The sequence below is a fragment of the Galeopterus variegatus genome, unplaced genomic scaffold, assembly GCF_000696425.1.
Source record: "Galeopterus variegatus unplaced genomic scaffold, G_variegatus-3.0.2 Scaffold2269, whole genome shotgun sequence".
Classification (NCBI taxonomy): Eukaryota; Metazoa; Chordata; class Mammalia; order Dermoptera; family Cynocephalidae; genus Galeopterus; species Galeopterus variegatus.
Genome location: NW_007728380.1, coordinates 182,164 through 200,073, shown reverse-complemented (window position 1 = coordinate 200,073; position 17,910 = coordinate 182,164). Strand labels below are relative to the sequence as shown.

Here is a 17,910-nt window from a genome sequence, read left to right as displayed (position 1 = left end):
GGGCGGGGGTCTGGTCCGGACAGGCACTGGCTGCGGGGGCGTCTGGCCGGGCGGCCGCGCGTTCGGGCTGGGCGAGCTCGTGAAGGAGCCGCCCGCCGACCCCGGCCCGCGCCGAGGCGGGGAGCAGCGGGAAGGAGGCCGGGACGAGACAGCTGTTTGGGGACCTGGAAGCGGGACGGCAGGAGTGCTGCCGACCGAGGCCCCGCCTCCAGGAGGCGTCCTCCTTCCCGCTCCCAGCTGCCAGGTGCCCCCGCCCCCTACCCCACTCCACCCATCTCTCCCCTGTGGAGCCTGGGGATGGGGATGCCTTGAGGACCCGCCTTTCGGCCTTCTCCCCAGGGTCTGGTGGGCAGACACTCGGCCAGGCAGATGGCCTCTCAGTGGCCCGGCGCAGGCGCCTCCGTGCGCCGCAGATCTCTCCGGGACCAGGAGCAGTCTGAGCACATCGAGATGCTGCAGCCCGCGGTTGGCCATCAGGAGACCTCCACCGGGGCCCTGGGCTCCCTGTGCAGACAGTTCCAGAGGAGGCTGCCCCTGAGAGCAGTCAGCCTCAACCTCCGGGCAGGCCCCTCCTGGAAACGCCTGGAAACCCCAGAGCCAGGGCAGCAGGGCCTCCAGGCTGCAGCTCGCTCGGCTAAGAACGCCTTGGGTGTCGTGTCCCAGGTAATAATGACAATACTAACCATTTATGGACCGTTCCTGCCCTCAGAGAGGCCCCAAGAATATAGACTCCATGAAGACAGGGATTTGGGTTAGTTCATTGCTGTTTCCCCAGCACCCCAAATAGTACGTGGCACACAGTAGGTACTCAACAAATGGTTGAATGAGTGAATGGGAGTGTCATAGAAGAGGCAGGTGCTCACGCTAGAAGGTGACAAGAGCTGTATTATGATAGGAAATTGCAAGCAAGTGGCAAATGCTTGAAGGGACACCAAACACAAGCTTAGTGAATGTTTCCTGGGGGAGGTGACCCCACAGTTCACCAGGAAAAGGGACACGTGAGGAGCGCATAAGGGAGGTGAAATAGGGTGAGTCCAGATCTAGAGCTGAGGGAAAGCAAGATGCTGAAGGGCCCCGCAGGATCTGGTCTGGGTAGGGACAGAGGGCAGAGAGCAAGGAGCAAGGGGGAGCAGGGAGGAAGGACATGAAGGACTCAAGCCTCTCCCGGGAGGGACGGGGAGTGGGAAGAATCCTAAACAGGGTGGGAAATCTCATCAGGTTAGGGTATTAGGGCTTGTTCTTTAGCTACCTGCGGGAGCTGAGGGGCCTGGGCTTGCAGAGGAGTGAACAAATTCAAGAGCTACTCAGAAGGTAGATTCCAGAGGATTGGGGGCCAGGTGAGATGTGCTGGCAGAAAGATGTCTGTATGTTGAGTGTGAGGTGCCTGTGCCTTCCAAAAGGATGTGTCTGTAAACCTGGAGCTGGAGATGGGAAGGTGTCCCCTAGAAAGGACAGAAGCCAGGAGAGTGAATAGACCTCCAAGGAGAGAATTGGGGGGCAAAGGGGGTGAATTCCTTAATGGCTTGCTGGGGATTCTGAAGATGTGGGGAGAAAGTGACTGTTTCTGGACTCTATAGAGACGTGTCTGAGCCACATGTAAGTCGTTATTTGGAAGAGCCCTGTGGTTGTTTTCATCACCCTCAGGGATCAGAGAAATGAAATGTATCTTGCCCAAGGTCACATAATTCATCAAGTTTAACTTGGGCCTTGTCCAGCCTCTGGATTCTGGTTTGCCAAGGCAAAGACAGTCTAGCTGGTGAAGAGTCAGGCATGGTCCTATGGGCAGCAAGGAGCCACGGGAGGGTTTTGAGCAGTTGAATGTCATGATCAGAACTGCCCTTCAGAAGGGTCTCAGTGGACCAATGTGGAGGAGGGACAGAGTGAGCGAGACCAGAGACAGGAAGACAGATGATCTCCTGGTATCCAGGGGGGTGGGCCTGCTCTTCTCTGGGCCTTCTCCTTGAGTCTCTGAATAATCTGTGTCCGGGAAGAGGGTGTGGACTTAGAGGCCATGTGAACGATGGTGGCTCTCCTGCTGCTGACCACTGCAGTCATGTCCAGGGAGCTCTGAGCCGGGTCCCTGCAATGGATCCATTTTCCATAAGTCATTCATATCCTTCACCCTTGAATCTAACAGCAGCTGGATTTGGGGGGACAGCTCGTGGACCCAGGGCTTGGTGGTGTGGCCTGGAGACTGGGATAGCTTACCCTGGGTTTTGTTAATGCTAACCTTTCCATGTGCCTGTCACAGAGAATCCAGGAGTCCTGCCAAAGTGGCACCAAGTGGCTGGTGGAAACCCAGGTGAAAGCCAGAAGGAGGAAGAGAGGGGCACAGAAGGGCAGTCACCTCCCTACTCACAGCCTGAGCCAGAAGAGCACCCGGCTGTCTGGGGCTACCCCTGCCCACTCACCCCCACCCCGCCTCTCTGGCCAGATGGGCCCACGTGCCCACCCACTGCGACGGTCGAGGAGAGAGGCCACTTTCCGGAGCCCCTATTCCTCCACAGAGCCCCTCTGCTCTCCCAGGCAAGTGGGATGGTGCCTCCCCCAGGGCTGGCGGCCTTTCAGCACGGGCACGATTCCCCTTCCCTGGCTCCCCCAACCACTAATGGGCCCCAGCAGCTTCTGAGCACCTCCAATGGCTACCTGGAGCCAGGGACACCCTGAGCTGAGTTACATCATGTTCTGGCCCAGCTATGCCCCCAGAGCTTGCGGGGGACCTGAGAAAATCCTTCAAGGCCTTAATTTCCCTCTCTGTAAAAGGAAGAAGTGAACTTAGCTCTGATGGGATCGTACTTGCGCAAGCCTCCTGGTGAACCCAAAAGCAAATTTTGAGGCCATCTGGAGAGCTGAGGTTCAGTGTCAAGTGGGGAACAGCAGAGGTCACCTGCCCATAGCTTGGCCTTGTGGGCTTTGAGCTCTCCATTCTCTACCAGGTGCTCCAAGTCACTCTAATGTCACTCTGTAGAGGGTCTGGGGTGAGGTGTTGTCAGTCTCCCAGGGTCATCTGGGCCTGCAAGTCAGGCCCCAGTGCTGAGTTGGGAGGGGCTCCTGCCACAGGATTCCGACCAGTCACTGGTGTGGCTTCCCCTTTTGTTCAGCGAGTCTGACAGTGACCTAGACCCTGTGGGGACAGGAATCCAGCATCTCCAAAAGCTGTCCCAAGAGCTGGACGAAGCCATCGTGGCTGAAGAGAGGTGAGTTGGCATCCCATGCTTCAAAGGGTAATGGCCAACAGGGCCCTCGTGCCATGCCATCTTGTAGGCAGGCTGCTGGTTCCGGCTCTGACCTGCTGGCCAGTCCTTGCCCCCTCTGAGCCTCAGTCTCCTCCTCTCAAACATGAGAAGGGATGAAAGACCTGAATCGGGTGGTGGGTAAGGACGCACCCTGGATGTTCATGGTCCTCCAGGCCTTGAGCTCCCACGTTTGTCCATCACCTGGAACCTCACATGTGGCCAGGTACCCAGTTCCTGAAAGACCTGCCCTTCCTCCAGTACTCCCCATGGCTCCTCTATGTCCTGCCCACCCATGGAATCAGGAAAAGCAACATGGCTGCTGTTCCTGGTCTGTCTGCTCAGGTCCCCATCCTGGGGGCAGGGTGTCAGTTCTGGATCTGCCCTAACTTGGGGCCGTTTCCCCATTAGTATAACAGGCAGAGGGCACGAAGGGCTCTTAGACAGGGCCCTGACAGCTCTGACTATATGTCGAGTGGCCAGTTCCCACCACATTTCCAAGTCTGGTCTGGTCTAGTCCAGACTGCGGCGGGGAGGGGAGGGGGGCTTCAGAACCAGTGGCGTAAATCCCTCCCCCTTGTCCATCTCTAGTGACGACATGACTGTCTCTCTCATTTGTGACTAAGGACAGTGTCCTGCAGGTAATGTCCTCTCAAGCATCTTTCCCAGCGTCTTCCTCCTCCTCACGCATGAGCATGTGTGTGTATTTGAAGGCATGTTAAAGAAATGAGTCTTTTCTGGAAAAACCCACAGAGCTGATGAGCACAGCAGAGTGGGAAGCGTAAAAGTCTTCCTGCCTGCTTGGAGCCAGAGCTGCTAACCTCACTGACTGCATGACTAACTGAGCATGCTAGAGCCACCTTCCAGCCCCCCCATTTCAGGGGGAAAGCTATGGTGTCCCCACTTCCCCTGCCTTGAGCACAAGGGGCACAGAGGGAGCTCTGTCTTGCAGGAAAGCCCTGTTGGACCACCAAGTACTCACCCCCAAAATGTCTGTGCCACTCCATGGACTTCCCAGAGGAATCCCCTAGGAACCATCAGAACCCCTGGGCTGCTGCCAACAAGGATCTGACTAACAAAGGACCCAGAGCTCTCCTGCTCTGGCCACATCTGGACCCATCAGTCACCACCTGCTATAGCCTGAGAGTGACTTGGAGAGGTGGGGAGAATTGCTCCTTCTACTCCTCAGGGGACTCTTGGGCTTAGAGACTCATCCCTCCCTTGAGCCTTGTGGTGGCCTCACCTACAGTGTGAAGTGCAAGCACCAGAAGATGCTTGACAGCTCTGAGCTGTGTATCCAGGAGCAGGGTCTGTGGGGAGTCATTTTCAGACTCACCCCCCTATATTTCTACTTCTGACGCTCTTGGGGACCCAGCTCCCATCCCTGCTTCCCCCACCAGGGCCCCAGAGGAAGGAATAGGAGATATTTGCAGGCCCTAAGAACCTGGGCTCAGGGGTACCTATTCATGTGCTCAGCAAGGCCACTGTGGGTGTGCAGGGAGCGGCAGCACTGTTCCAGAGCAATTTCTGCCCTTTGTAAATTATTTAAGAAATCTGCTTTGTCATTTTATTAGAAAGGAACCAGCGCATGACTTTCCTAGATAACACTGCTTTTGCAAAATAAAGACTTTCTGCATTTGACATCTTCCCTTTCACTGCCAGCACCCCGCCACCTTTGCTCCCCTAGGCCACTCTGGCCACAGGTTTGAGGTTTAGGACCCACCTCTGTGCTGCCCACCTCCATGCCGAGCTCACCTGTCCCCACCCCAGCTCTAGGAGCACGTGAATAAAGGGAAGGTTTCTCAACTTAGTTTAGAGTAAAGCACAATTTAAAGGCAAATAAGGTTTTTATTTCAGTGACAACATTTAAGAGCTAAAAACCAGCTCACATCAAAATCAAGACCAGTTGTAAAAATCTTTTAACTCCATAATGCTGTTTTCATCTTGTTAGAAATCTGATATTTTACATTTTCTTTTCTAACGGATTTTGTACAAGGCAGCCATAGGAATATAATAAACCTTTTTCACCACAGAACCATCCATCACAGACAATACTGAAGGTTACACACATGGGAACAGTCAGACCACGGACAAGGTCAGACTGGCTGCCACCACCGAGTAAACAAACGGAAAAGGACAGCGGGGTCCATGGGTGGGGGTCCCCGTGCACGAGCCACCCTCTGGCCTGCCCCTCCTTGGTGTCACCTGCCTCTAGTTCATCCCAAGGAGGGTGGAGTCAAAACTGATTTTGCTCCCAACCACCCCTCTGGCTTCTCAGCTCGTAGAGCAGAGCCCGTCCAGGCCTCGCTGCTTGAACTTAACTGTGATTTTTAAGAAAGTTCCCCCAAGCCCAGAAGGAAAGGAAGGAGAGGATATTTCTTTTAGCTGAGCCAAAGAGAATAGGTTTACAGAGCACTTGGCACCCAAACCCCCGGGATCTGGTGGGAAAGTTGATTATTTAAGGCGGGGTCAGCTGCGAGGCTCCTTCCCAGTCAGGGTGCCCCTCCCGGGTGGGGCTGCCCCCCAGGCTGGGTGGGAAAGTGTTGATGCAAAACCGTGCCACCTATGGACACATGGCCACCTACCTTGGAACCCAGCTTTCACTTAAAGATTGGTGCCATGGTTTGTCTGCAGGACACTTTAGGGCATGGTCTCCAAAGTAGAAAATGTACAGTTTAAAAACCATGAGATCCAGCATCTCTCTCTTTCAGAGAGCCCCCTACCCTCCCCAGTAATCTCTGGAATACTGGGGTTTAAATGTTTGCTGTAGCCCAGCACCCAGACAAGAGGGCTGTTCATCCAAATGCATGAAAGGAGTCTAGTTTTCTTTTTTTAATGTTTTGTGGAGCCTAAGGGAGGAGTCAAGATCTTTAGGAAAAACCCATGATGCTGGAAGAGCAGGCCCTGGCTAAGAATGTCCCCTGAACCCCCAATAGGGCAAGTGGTAGAGGAAGGTGGCAGGCAGGCCCTTGGCCAGAACTGCCACCAGATTGGGAAAACAAACATGCCACACAAGAAACAAGGAGCTTTGGTCAGGCAGGAAGATCTGTTTTCCAGCTGCTGGAGAGCAGGCACACCAGGAGCTAGGATTCTCTAGAAAACAGGTGGATTGTGGGGATCACAGAACTACTCAGGGCAGCAGCACCCCCTCCAGAGAACCACATGACCTGGTTCCTTTTTTTTTCCTCCAATTTAACTGGACAGACAAAATTGAACAAACCACAAGTACAGAATGTGCATGTGGCTTACATGGTTGCTGTGGAAGCAGTACTGAAACATAAGTTGTCTCATCACTAAACAGAACCACACGTACACACATTCACACACACCAACTACAGCTCCGAGGGTGTTGTGTTCACAATATCTCACTGTACACCATCAGCATCTCATGGGAGTTGTCAAAGCCCCAATCCAGGGCTCTGGAAAGGAAGGGGTGGTGGCCTTCCTGCTGGGTCCTGTGTCCCAGCTCCAACCCCCAGAGCCACAGAACCCTGGTCACTTTGACTCCAAATTCCCCAGGGGTCCTGGCTCAAGCGCTCTCTCTTACTCCTAGCCTGGGGTTCTTGGAAACAGAAGAGCGACTCTAACTGGGGACAAAGTATCTCCCACTAATTATTTTATCATTTGAGAGCAAAACATCAGTGGCTTCTGCAAAAAGGAGACAGTGGAGTTTCAGAGAATCAGACTGAGTCTGCCCAAGTTTAATTCAGGGTATTTGGGGGGAAGTAGGAAGGAGTGAGAAGGATTAGGGTTGAAGTGGCTGTACCACGTGAGCTGGTGCTGATGAAGTGCCAAGAATGATGAAACGTTAAAGGAGGGATGGGCATGTGTGAACCACCAGGAGGCAGGACCAGAGGGGAAGCTGAGGCTGAGCCGCACCCCTCCCCGACAGAGCTGCCAGCAGCGCTGGGCTTGGATGCGGGATGCAGTGCTGAGAGTGGAGCAGAAGAGCTGGCCGCCTGCAGAAGACATTTCTAGTGGAGAGAGCAGGGCTGGGGTTGGGAGCCCAGGCCCCTCCAGCCCCAGGAGGGCGCCCGCTTTGCCTGGCGATTCACAACGGTGGTGTGCCAGCCGCCCCCACCAGCAGCCGCCATCGGCTGCATGCATGGGAGCTGCGAGAGGTAGACATTGAGCGGAAGCGACACTGAGCTGACACAGATGCCTGCTGTGTGTACAGACGTCTGGGCCCTGGGGCAGGTCCGGGGGCAGCTCACGGGGGCTCAGAGGCAACTCCAGGCAGCCCCACGTGGTGGGTGTGGGCCTGGGCTAGGGAGCCGGGAGGAGGTGCAGGAGACCAATGCCCAAGCTGGGGGCTCAGCAGCAGGAGGGCCTGGGCAGGCTTTGAGGGGCCCCAGGAGAGCCAAGCCCTGGCAACCTCAGGGGACTACCTAGGAAGAGGTTATGGGCACAAACCAAGCTGAGTGGCAGGGGAAGGGAAGAGGAATACAACAGTTTGAGCCAAAATTCCATGAACCCCAGAACCCTGGATCTCAGTTCTATGCCTTCCAGGAGCCTAAAGGGAGAAATTGGTCCCAGCAAAGCTGGGAGAGGGGAGCCTGATGCGGGGCTCTCCATGGGATCCCTTCCCAGCCCCTCTCAGAGGGGCTTCCTTTGAGGCGGTGGGACAAGAGCTCCTCCCAGCCCACCCAGAACCCCTCTCCCAGGCCATGTGGAAGGCGTGGATCACCAGACACTCTGAGGAGCCCTCAGGCCTGAAAAGCCCCAGGAACAGAAGTTGAGGAGAGCCTAGGAGTCAAAAGCCCACACCAATCTCAGCTGGGGGACCCCTCCGATTCCAGAAGGCAGGCAGGGCCCAGAGAGGGTAAGCAATGGGCTCAAGGGCTCACAGCCAGCCCAGCAGGGCCAGAGCCCATGGCTACAGCCTCACGGGGGAGGGCACAAGGCAGCACTCCTGGAAGAGGACCGCCTGTCCTCAAGGGCCACGGGAGAATGGTGAGGATACTGAGGACAAGTGGGGGGACAATGGACAGCTGCAGGAGGACAGACCGTCAGCACCAGACCCCACCCCCCAGGGCTGTGGACAGACACCACATACATGAGGATGAGCCCAGGGGACGTCCTCTTGCTCCCAAAAAGTGGCTATTTTGCCATAAGACAGTCAGCCCCCAAATGTGACCCAGGATGTCACAGGGAAGGTGGGCACAGATGCCACTCACCCCTCCACAAGACAGCCAAGAAGCTGTGCCTGCCGGCAACTGTCGGTCCTGGGACTGGGAGCTTCTCCCTTTAGGGCCTGCCCAGCATCTCTGCCCAAGCCTGGGAGACTCAAAGAGATGGTCGACTTTGCCCAAACACTCCAGCTCCGGGCAGACCTGCCTCCGACGATTACACAAACATTCAACCCTGACTTGGGCTTGCGGTCACAGGCGTCGGGGACGCAGCAGCGGCTGCACTGAGATGCCCGGATCTCACCCTGTCGCAGCCCAGGAAGCCCCAAGGCCGGGCAGGGTCCCTCCCCGCTCTGGTCGGACACTGCTGGACAGACACGGGAGGGAAAAAAGCAGGAAAACGCCTGTGTCCGGGAGAAGGCGGCCCCCTCCCGTCCCCGCAGGCAGCCTGGTCGCGCCCCCCGCTCTGAGCACAGCCCGCCCCTCAGGGCACCGACTCGAACTTGGGGGGCCCACGCGCCCAGCTGAGCGCGGGCAGCGGCCGCTCGTGGTCCTTGTCGGACTCGGGCTGGCTCTGGGCCCGCTCGGGCTTGGGGTTGGCGGCGGGCGGGTCGGGCTGCTGCACAGACATGGTCCTGCGCAGGTGGTTGCGCTTCCGCAGGAACTCCGGCTGCGCGTGCAGCCCGAAGCTGCCCTTGCGCAGGATCAAGCGCGCGTTGTTCTTCTTGGGGCGCGAGCGGTGGGTGGCCTCCAGCGCCGCCAGGTGCGCGGCGTAGCCCTCGCTCAGGAACTGCGGGCAAGGGACAGGCGTCAGGCCAGCGGGCTGGGGCAGGCCCCAATCCTGGTCCGGACCACGTCCCCCCAACATCGCCATTTCCCTGGAACATCCTCTCCGCCAAACCCCGGGGAAGCGGGGAGCTCAGTACCACTCCAGTGTCCCGCTTTGCACCTCTATCTGTGCCCATAGGTCACACAAGAGTTCTCTGGATTTTTGATGGGGGTGAAGCACCCATCCTTATCACTCCCACTAAAATCCCAAAATGTAAGTCCCTCCTATAACTTCACAAAGCTGCCCTGCCTGCCAGTCCTTCTCTCAGTGTCCTCAGAACCTTACTACACAAAGCGTGGTCCGTGGACCAGCTGCATCAGCATCCCCTGGACCCTTGTTAGGGAGACTTGCAGGCCCCACCGTAGGCCTGCTGAATCAGCATCTGTGTTTCAACAAGATCCCCAGGTGATCCGGGTATGCATCAGTTTGAGGAGCCAGGCTCCGGGGTTCCCCACTCTGAGGTCCCATCACCTTCTGGTCATTCTCAGGCACCTCGCACTGGACCTGCCCCAAAGGAAGTTCCTCTCCTTCCCTTCAACCTGCTCCTCCCCCAGGCTGCTTCTCAATCCCCACAATGGCACCTCTTACCTGGTCACCAAAGCCAGAAACTGCTGTGCCACCCTTGGCTTTCCTTTTCTTTCATCGTGCATGTGTGATCCCTTCATTACAAAATGCAATCCATCCCCTACCTAAGAAATTCCCCTCAGGCCCTCCACTTTCTCTCCAACTCGCTCCCTGCTTCCCTGGCCCACCTTGCACCTGCGGCCTGAGGGAACTTTCTGAAGCATAAGCCTGACCATGCCACTCCCCAACACGCATGCCAAAGACTCAGAGCATGGAGTCCAAACGGAGCAAGGCACACAGGCCATGCTGGATGCACCCACAGATCCAGTGCCTCTCCTCTCCCTGCCCACATCTGACAGCCAAGCTGTGTCACTGGCAGTTCCCAGAATGTGCGTGTGCTCTGTCACCTCCTGCCCTTGCCTTTTGCTGATGTCTCTGCCACAAATGTTCCTCCCAACGTCAGGCCCTTCCTGGAAAATTCCTTCAAACTCCCAAAAGCCAACCTTGCCCCAGAATCCAGGTTCACTGCTCTTCTCTGGAGCCCCACGATTCTCTGTGCTCCCTGTTCTGCATCATGGCACCTGCCGCCTACACTGTCACTGCCTGAAAGTGCCTCCATCTCCCCCACTAGACTGGATGACACTACATCTGACTCCACTGGGGATTCTCTCCTGTACCCAACACAGGGCCTGGCCCAAAGCAAGTGCCCAGTGGTGTCTGTTGAATGAATGAATGGGTAAAATGAAAACAAATAAACGATTAAGTGAACAAACAAAAAAAGAACTGCCTACTCCCCCTCCCCCAGTCCTTTTCCTGGCCTCTGCCCACTCAGCTCCCAGCCCAGCCTCTACCCACCTGGCACTGGGTTTGATACTTCTTGGTGGGCCGGCCCACAATGAAGATCTGGGAGGCAGGCAGGCCCAGCACGCTGTAGACTGAGATGTCCTTCGTGGAGCCGTAGGCAGCACTGATTTTGATGAAGCACTGAAACACAGGGCAGCTCATGGGGGGAGGGGCGACCAGTCGCCCTCCCCAGGAAGGCTCCCTAGACCAGTCCCAGGGAGCCCCTGTTTGGAGACCCACTATCTGCACTCTGTTAGACTCCGAGCCATGGGTCCACCCTGTGTCCAGGCCCCACTGCACACCCCAGGCCTGTATGGGGCTCTGCACAGCGAACAGTCACGACCACACCATTTCCTGACCGCACCTCGGGCAGCACTATAGTAAGCTCTGTAACAATGAGGCAAAGAGTTCCTCTGCGACTGAGGAAAGTGAGTTCCACCTTTGCACCTCGCAGGCCAGGACTGGAGCCAGGTCTGTCTGGCCACTGACCCTGTGCCATCCACACCGCCCCAGGCCAAGGCTCACCTTTCACCCACTGCCTCTTGCAAGCTGGTCTCATGTCCTACCCAGAAGCCCCAATCCAGTTCAGAGAACTGCCCAAGATCCTCCTTGCTCCAGTGGCACCTCCAGATCATCACCCTCCCTCCCAACCCACCCCACTGGACAAAACCACCCCCTCGTCTGAGGCGCTCACCATCCAGCCGCCCCCGCTTTGTGCCTCCCCATCAACGTCACCTCCTTCCCTCCCACTCCCCCTCCTCCCAAGCGCACTGGAGACTTTGCTCCAGGGTCACAGCTTTCCTTCCTCCTAAGCCCGACCATCGCTGGGATGACTAACTGTCCATGTGCCTTCTTTAATGTCAGCAGCCGTCACTTCCCAGAGCCGCCTCCTCTGAACTCACAGCTCTGCAGCGCCGCTGGGACCACGGCTTCCTGCCCTCCGTGCCGCTCAGAGCCTCCCACCCCAGCTGCCCTTCAGCCCGACGGACACGTGCCAGGCGCCCATGGCACCCCCATGTCCTCTGGCCTCCACCTTTATTCTCTTCCCCCTCGTCCTGCTCCCACACCTGTCTGGCCAAGTCCCAGCCCTAGGGTTTTCCATCCTCCACCGTCTCCATTTCTGTGCGCTGGCACCGGGAGCTGCTACACAAACTCACAGAACCACGGAGCCCTCGCCGTGCATATTCTTTCTGTCTCTCCCAGACCTGTCCTGATTTTTACCTCACCCAGCTGCTTCTGCCCCCTCTGGGGTGTCCCTTCCTCACCGAGGTCACTCAGTGGCCAGTCTTCACCTGGTGGGCGGTTCTCACCATACCACACCTCTTCACAAGAAAAGCACTGTCTGCTTGAACCTACCTCTGGCCCTGCCACCTGGAGCTTCTCTCTCCTGTCCCTTCTCCCCCTCTGACTCCACTGCCGGTCCCTGGCTCCTCCTCCTGCTCTCGGGAGCCCAGCGCAGCCTCTTCTCCCCTCCCGTGGCTTCACCCACCTGCCTCATGCTTATGGCTCCCGATCTCCACCACCAGCCCAAACTCCTCCCCAGCCATTTTATCCATCCATTCATTCACTCATTCGTTCATTTATTCATCCTGCTAACATTTGTTGAGTGCTTACTGTGTGCCATCGTTGCCCCAAATCCCAGAGATATATTGGTGAGCAGAACAAGCTCTGCCTCTACAGAGACCACAGTTAGGTGAACAGCACCTTGATCCCTCCTGGTCACCCAACATGGACATTCTCCCTCCTGATTCTCATGCCTACCCACACCTTTCTCTTCATCCCCTGGTCACCACCTGGATTCTGCACTCCCTGTCTCTTGCTTGGGCAACAGCCTCCTAACTGGCCTCCCTGCCTCTTGTTTCTCCTGCCAATCCGTTCTCCACACAATGCCAGAGGGATCTTTTTACAGCCCAGATTAGACACTGCCACTCCTCTGCTTTAAACTCTTCCATGGCTCCCCATGGCCCTCAGCAGAGAGTTCATCGTCTGGGCCTGGTTTTCAAGACCTGCCATGCTGAGGCCCTTGATGACCTCTGGGGCCTCTACTCCCACCTGTCCTGGGTCTGGCCTTGCATGCATGTACCCCCATCCTGGATGCCTACAGCTCTGAGAATGCCCCAGGCTCCTTCCTGCCTCTGTGTCTCTGCACATGCTGTTTCACTGTCGACCTGACTCGTACTATGCTTCAAGACTCCGCTCAAAAGTTACCAGCTCCTAGAAGCCTTCCCTGGCCTCCCCAGGCAATCTTAAGTCCTTCCTCTCCTGTTTGCCAGTAGGGCCTTTTTCAACCACACACTAGTAATTGTCAATTTACATGTCTTTCTTCTTCTAGATCGGGGATTGGCAGACGTTTTCCGTGAAAGGCCAAATAGTAAATATTTTAGGCTTTGCACTCTGTCAGAACTACTCAACTCTTCCATTGCAGTGCAAAAGCAGCCACAGACAATGCACAAAAATGAGCTGGGCCGTGTTCCTATGACACTTCGTTTATGCACACTGCAACTTTAATTTCATATAATTTTCACATCATGAAATATTCTTGGGATTTCCTCCCCCAACCATTTGAAAGTGTCAAAGCTATTCTTAGCTCGCAGGTCATTATAAAAACAGGCTGTGGGCTGGATTTAGCCACAATTTGTCAAACCCTGATCTAGATCAGCAATTCTGAAAATTTTTCTGTGCATCAGAATCCCCTGGAGGCTTGTGTAAAGATCACTGAGCCCTCTCCCTAGTAACTTTGAGATGGAGCCCGAGAATGTGCATTTCTAATGCGCTCCCAGGTGCTGCTAAGGTGCTGGTTCCAGGTCCCCACTGTGAGAATCACAGCTCTGAGTCATAAGCTCTAGAGAGCATGTCCCCTGTTCTGTTTGTCTCTGGGCAGCTCCAACACCAAGCACAGAGTAAGGAACACAACAGGCACTTAAATGTTGAATGAATAATCAGGTGTAGAGACAAAAGTTTAGGCTTTAGAGTCAGGAGACTCTGAGATCTTGGGCAAGTCACCAGAGCTCCCCACCTTTCTCATCTGTCAATGAAGATGATAATACCTACCTCACATGCCTGCAAAAAGCACCCAGTGAGATTCACCGGAAGGTGCTTTGCAAAGTGCAAGTGCTCTTGCAGAAAGGGAGGCTGTGAGATAGATGGATGCGGCCCCACCCAGGTTGAGAGGGGCGGGGACGAGTGGGCAGGAAGGTTGGGCGACCCTCCCCGGGCCAATGCGGGCCTGCGGCAGCCGCCCCACCCCACCTGGGTGTGGCCAAAGCCCTGACCCGGCTCGCACTCACCTCCTGCATGAGGTTGCGGAGGAAGAGGGCCTTCTGCCGCAGCGGGTCATGCACCAGCCCATCCGAGAAGAAGATCATGCCCTGTGGGAAGTTGTGCTGGGACAGCCACGACACCACCCGCTGCTTCTGCATGTCCGGGCGCCCCGTGATGTAAAGGATCATGTAGCCCAGGTCCTGCCAGTGCCTGGCGAGATGGCATGGGAGGGTCCAGCCCGGCTGATGCGAGATACCCTCTGCCCAGTGGCCCGCCCCACCCGCTGCTGCCCTCCTGAGAAGCCAGAGGCACTATTCTGAAGAACACTAGGGAAAACAAGGGGGACCCCCAAATCCACACTCCCAGCTGAGCCCGTGAGTTCCGGTTATCACATGCCTACAACCAAGCTAATCTCCCCACTCCCAACCCACTGTCCATGTCCTCTTCTGGAGCCAGAGCCAAGCTGCCTTTGATTGCTCTGCTTTCCTTCCCTCCTCTCCTGCAGGGAGCAAGCCTTTCAATTCTACCAGGCAAGGGTCTTTACTCCAACCTTCTCACTTTAACCTCACTTCAGGCCTCATCTCTCTCCTGGGCCACACAGAAGCATCCTGGGCCATGCAACTTTGGCAGGTTACTTAACCCCCTGAGGATTTCCATTTCCCCATCTGCAAAATGGGGATAATAGTAACTTACTCATAGGATTATCCAAAGGATGAAAGGAATTTTTTTTTTTTTTTTTTTTTTTGCAACTGGCCAGTACAGAGATCAAACCCTGGACCTTGGTGCTATCAGCACTATGCTGGTGAAAAGAATTAAAATCAAACATGCCTGGCATGGTGTGCTCAATACAGTTGGCTTTAATATGATCCTTGGTACTGTTTCCATGGTGATTTGTGTCAATCACAATCTAACCCCATTACTCCTTTGCCTAAAAGCATTCCTGGCTCCCCAGTGCCCTGGGGAGAAGTTCCAAGGCCTCTCCGCGCTGCAGCATGCTCCCTGCTCTGCCCTTGCGTAGCAGATCTCCCCAGCCACGCAGAGCTGTTCTGCTGCCCCCAACAGGCCCTGTGCTCTTCTGCTGCAGACCCCTCCCCCGGACAGCCTCCATGACTCCATCTCCCTATATCCACATCCCCCATCTTTCAAGGCCCCCTCTTCCAGAAAGACTTCCCAGCTACCCAAGCAGAATCAGACTCTTTTCTCTGTGCTTTCACAGCACAATGGGGAAGTGCTCTCCTCTGACTTCACACAGAATCCTGGCTGCAGAATGTCAGATGAACCCAGACCTGTTTGGGTGTGTTTGTGGCACTAGCCACCAACTGGCTAACATAGATTGATGGCTTCTAAACCTGGTGATGATCTGAGAGATTTGGGGAGGTTTTGTAAAAATGCACAGGTGCAGGTGTCACCTGCAGGGATTCTGGTTAGTTCTGAGGTGGGGCTCAGTGACCTGTGTTGATAAAAAGCAGCTTTTAATGATTAGTAAGGTTTAGAGAGCACCATGGTGGCCAGGAACCCATGTGAGGAGGTGAGAGCACCACACATCCCCAAAGAAGAAGGACCACAGCCTCCCTGTCCTAATTTTGGGAGGTGGCACTGGCTCAGGAGGGGCTGGCTATAATGGGAATACACGGCCGAACCCTGCAAGGAGGAGGCTAGTCACCGACATGACCTTGTATCTGTCCAGGGCCTATTCCCACAGAGCTGGTGGTCATCTTCAGGTTGGCAATCTCCTGGCAGCCAGGCCAGCCTTCTCCCCCCCAGAGAGTTTGCTATCAGTGAGAGAAGGCAGGCAGTCCCCAACCCCTAAGAACTCCTGGTACCCAGTATCTGTCCCTCTCTTGGGGTCCTGATCAAGACCTGGAGTCTTGGATTAGTTTCTCATGCCCATGACTTGTTTTCCCCACTGGACCGTGAATTTTCTCCAACTAGGAGCTGTATCCACAGCAGTGCCCAGCACAGAGCCTGGCCTGGAGTCAGCCTCAGAAAAGGGTGATGGATGCATAGGTGGGTGGAGGGAAAGAAGGAGAAAAGGATGGAGGAGAGAAGGAACGAATGAATGAACAAATGAGCTGAGATCTAGAAAGGGGTAAGGATTTTCCCAAGGACCTCAGTAAATTACTATTGGAGGTGAAGCCAGTACTTCTCAGCTCCCAGCCCCAGAGACCAATAGAATTCCTAGAGGAAACCAGAGAAAACAACACATTTCCCCCAGGACAGCTGGCTCCTGCCCCCAAGAGAGACATAGTCCTCGCAGGAGGTAGTACTCACCGGACAACATCCACTGCTCCTGGCCGGACCTTGGGATCACTTCCCATGATGGACACGCTGGCTGCGAAGGACCCATCAATGCTGAACACAACACACTCCATGCCCCGGGGCAGCACCGTGAGGTAGCTCATTGCACAGGTCTGGTCGCCCCTGAAAGGAACCAGAGTGTGGTTAGCCGGGCAGTCAGGGTCATATCAGCCTGTGGCTGGAGTTAGATCTCAGTCTAGGGCCAGGCTCAGAGAGAATTTGGGTGCCATCTCCTGATGCCACAACTAGTGACCTCTTCCACTCTCCTCTGTTCACGCAGACAGAGATGGGGCCCAGAGTAGAGCCCCAAGGACCCTGTCTTCTGGACAGACCTGGCTGGAAGGGCCATGGGAATGGAATAACCGCCATGAGAATGTCCCTTGGGTCTTACCTGACAACCATTTTCACAGGGTAGACACCGACCCCCAAACGCCGGGGCCGCGGCACGTTGTATGTGATTCGACCACTGCTGTTGGTGATCTCTGTGTCCAGGTGGACCCAGCGGCCCGAGGATGGCTCTGCCATCACCAGGATGTCCACCTGCAGGCAATGAGGGGGACAGGGGGCTCACTGAAAGCAGAGTGACTGGAGGCTGGCAAAGGGGCAGGCTGGGGTGTTCTCTGCCAGGACAGCAGGCCCTGGGGCTCAGGTGCCTGCCTAACGATCCCCAGCTCCTACCACCCTCCCACCTCACCGCTGCAGCTACCCTGGCTTCTCAGTCCTCCTCAGATGCTCCAGCTTGTCCCTCCCTCCTTGCTTGTCCTCCCTGACCTGATGCTCCCACCACAGGCAGCTGGCCCTCCTGGGACCCTCACCCACATGCCATGTGGTACCATGAGACACCTGGTGCAGGTGGACTGGCTGAGGAGAGGATGCCCAGCCCTCAGTACCTTCTCTCCAGTCAGAGCCACCATGTCCAGAGGCCCATACATGAACCGCCCCACCAGGACCTGGGGGCCACCTTCAGCAGCAATCACGTCATTGGCCCGGTGGTTAGCGGTGACGTTCTGGAAGGACAGAAAGAAGCCGGCTCAACCCTTGCAAGCAAGACTCAGCCCTGATTCATCATTAAAGCATTCTTAGGATTGGGGGGCGAAGTGTATATCTACTGAATCATGTCTTCTGTTAACCTCCATTAGCGTTTCAGAGACATGTTCCCACAGAACCCATGAGAAAAACAGGACTGTGAGCCCCTAACTTGTCTTCAGGGCGCCCTGGGCTTCCTGCAGATGTCCACTTGCTGCTCGTGACCCTCCCGCAGCCTGGTGGTAACAACCAGTCCTTACAGCTGCCATCCAATCCTACATTCCTAGGCTGGACACTGCCCGCTCACCTTGGTTCTTTCTTCTACATCACACCTCATGACCAACAGCCGTTTACAATCCATCTTTTTTATTTTTTTCCTCCAGTGGAAAATTTCAAACATACAAGAGTAGAGAGAATATGCAACAAAGCCTCGTGAGCCTGGCACAGCTCCACCACTGAACACCTCACAGACCCTCTGACTTTGTTCCTCCCTCGCCCTAGATCCTAGCCCCAGCCTCGTGCCGCCTCGGGTTATTTTGGAGCAATCCTGAACATTGGGTCACTTTGTCTGTATCCATCTCAGCATTCCCGTTCTCCTTCACTTCTGCTGCGTCCATTCCATAGCTCCAAGGCCCGTGTTGCCCCTGACCACCCACCACTCCCAGCCCGGCCTTCAACACCTGAATCTTTCCATCTGGTGACCCTTCCTTTACAGTATGGGTCACAT

The 17,910-nt window shown here is 55.7% G+C and overlaps 2 protein-coding genes across 2 annotated transcripts in view; one reads left to right on the top strand and one right to left on the bottom strand.

The window, feature by feature from the left end:
* Nucleotides 1–369: 369 nt before the first annotated feature.
* Nucleotides 370–4,223, top strand: FAM64A (family with sequence similarity 64, member A). The gene is made up of 5 exons (XM_008581117.1): nt 370–663; nt 2,252–2,526; nt 3,102–3,197; nt 3,825–3,874; nt 4,186–4,223. Exons 1-4 carry the CDS (start codon nt 370–372, stop codon nt 3,856–3,858), a joined length of 699 nt encoding a protein of 232 aa, XP_008579339.1. The 3' UTR covers nt 3,859–3,874; nt 4,186–4,223.
* Nucleotides 4,224–8,817: 4,594 nt separating this feature from the next.
* The window catches only part of PITPNM3 (PITPNM family member 3), a 68,965-nt gene continuing 59,872 nt past the window's right edge, over nt 8,818–17,910 (bottom strand). The window contains exons 14-19 of the mRNA XM_008581116.1: nt 17,048–17,164; nt 16,549–16,697; nt 16,131–16,280; nt 13,886–14,069; nt 10,611–10,739; nt 8,818–9,152 (exon numbers count right to left, since the gene is read on the bottom strand). Coding sequence (XP_008579338.1) covers nt 8,847–9,152; nt 10,611–10,739; nt 13,886–14,069; nt 16,131–16,280; nt 16,549–16,697; nt 17,048–17,164 — 1,035 coding nt within the window. The 3' untranslated portion in view covers nt 8,818–8,846. The remainder of the gene's footprint in view (nt 9,153–10,610; nt 10,740–13,885; nt 14,070–16,130; nt 16,281–16,548; nt 16,698–17,047; nt 17,165–17,910) is intronic.

Coding starts and splice junctions, on each gene's coding strand:
- FAM64A (XM_008581117.1), top strand. CDS start 370: ATGGCCTCTCAGTGGCCCGGCGCAGGCGCCTCCGTGCGCCGCAGATCT. Junction 2,527..3,101: donor GAGCCCCTCTGCTCTCCCAG/GCAAGTGGGATG, acceptor CCTTTTGTTCAG/CGAGTCTGACAGTGACCTAG. Junction 3,198..3,824: donor GCCATCGTGGCTGAAGAGAG/GTGAGTTGGCAT, acceptor GTCCATCTCTAG/TGACGACATGACTGTCTCTC.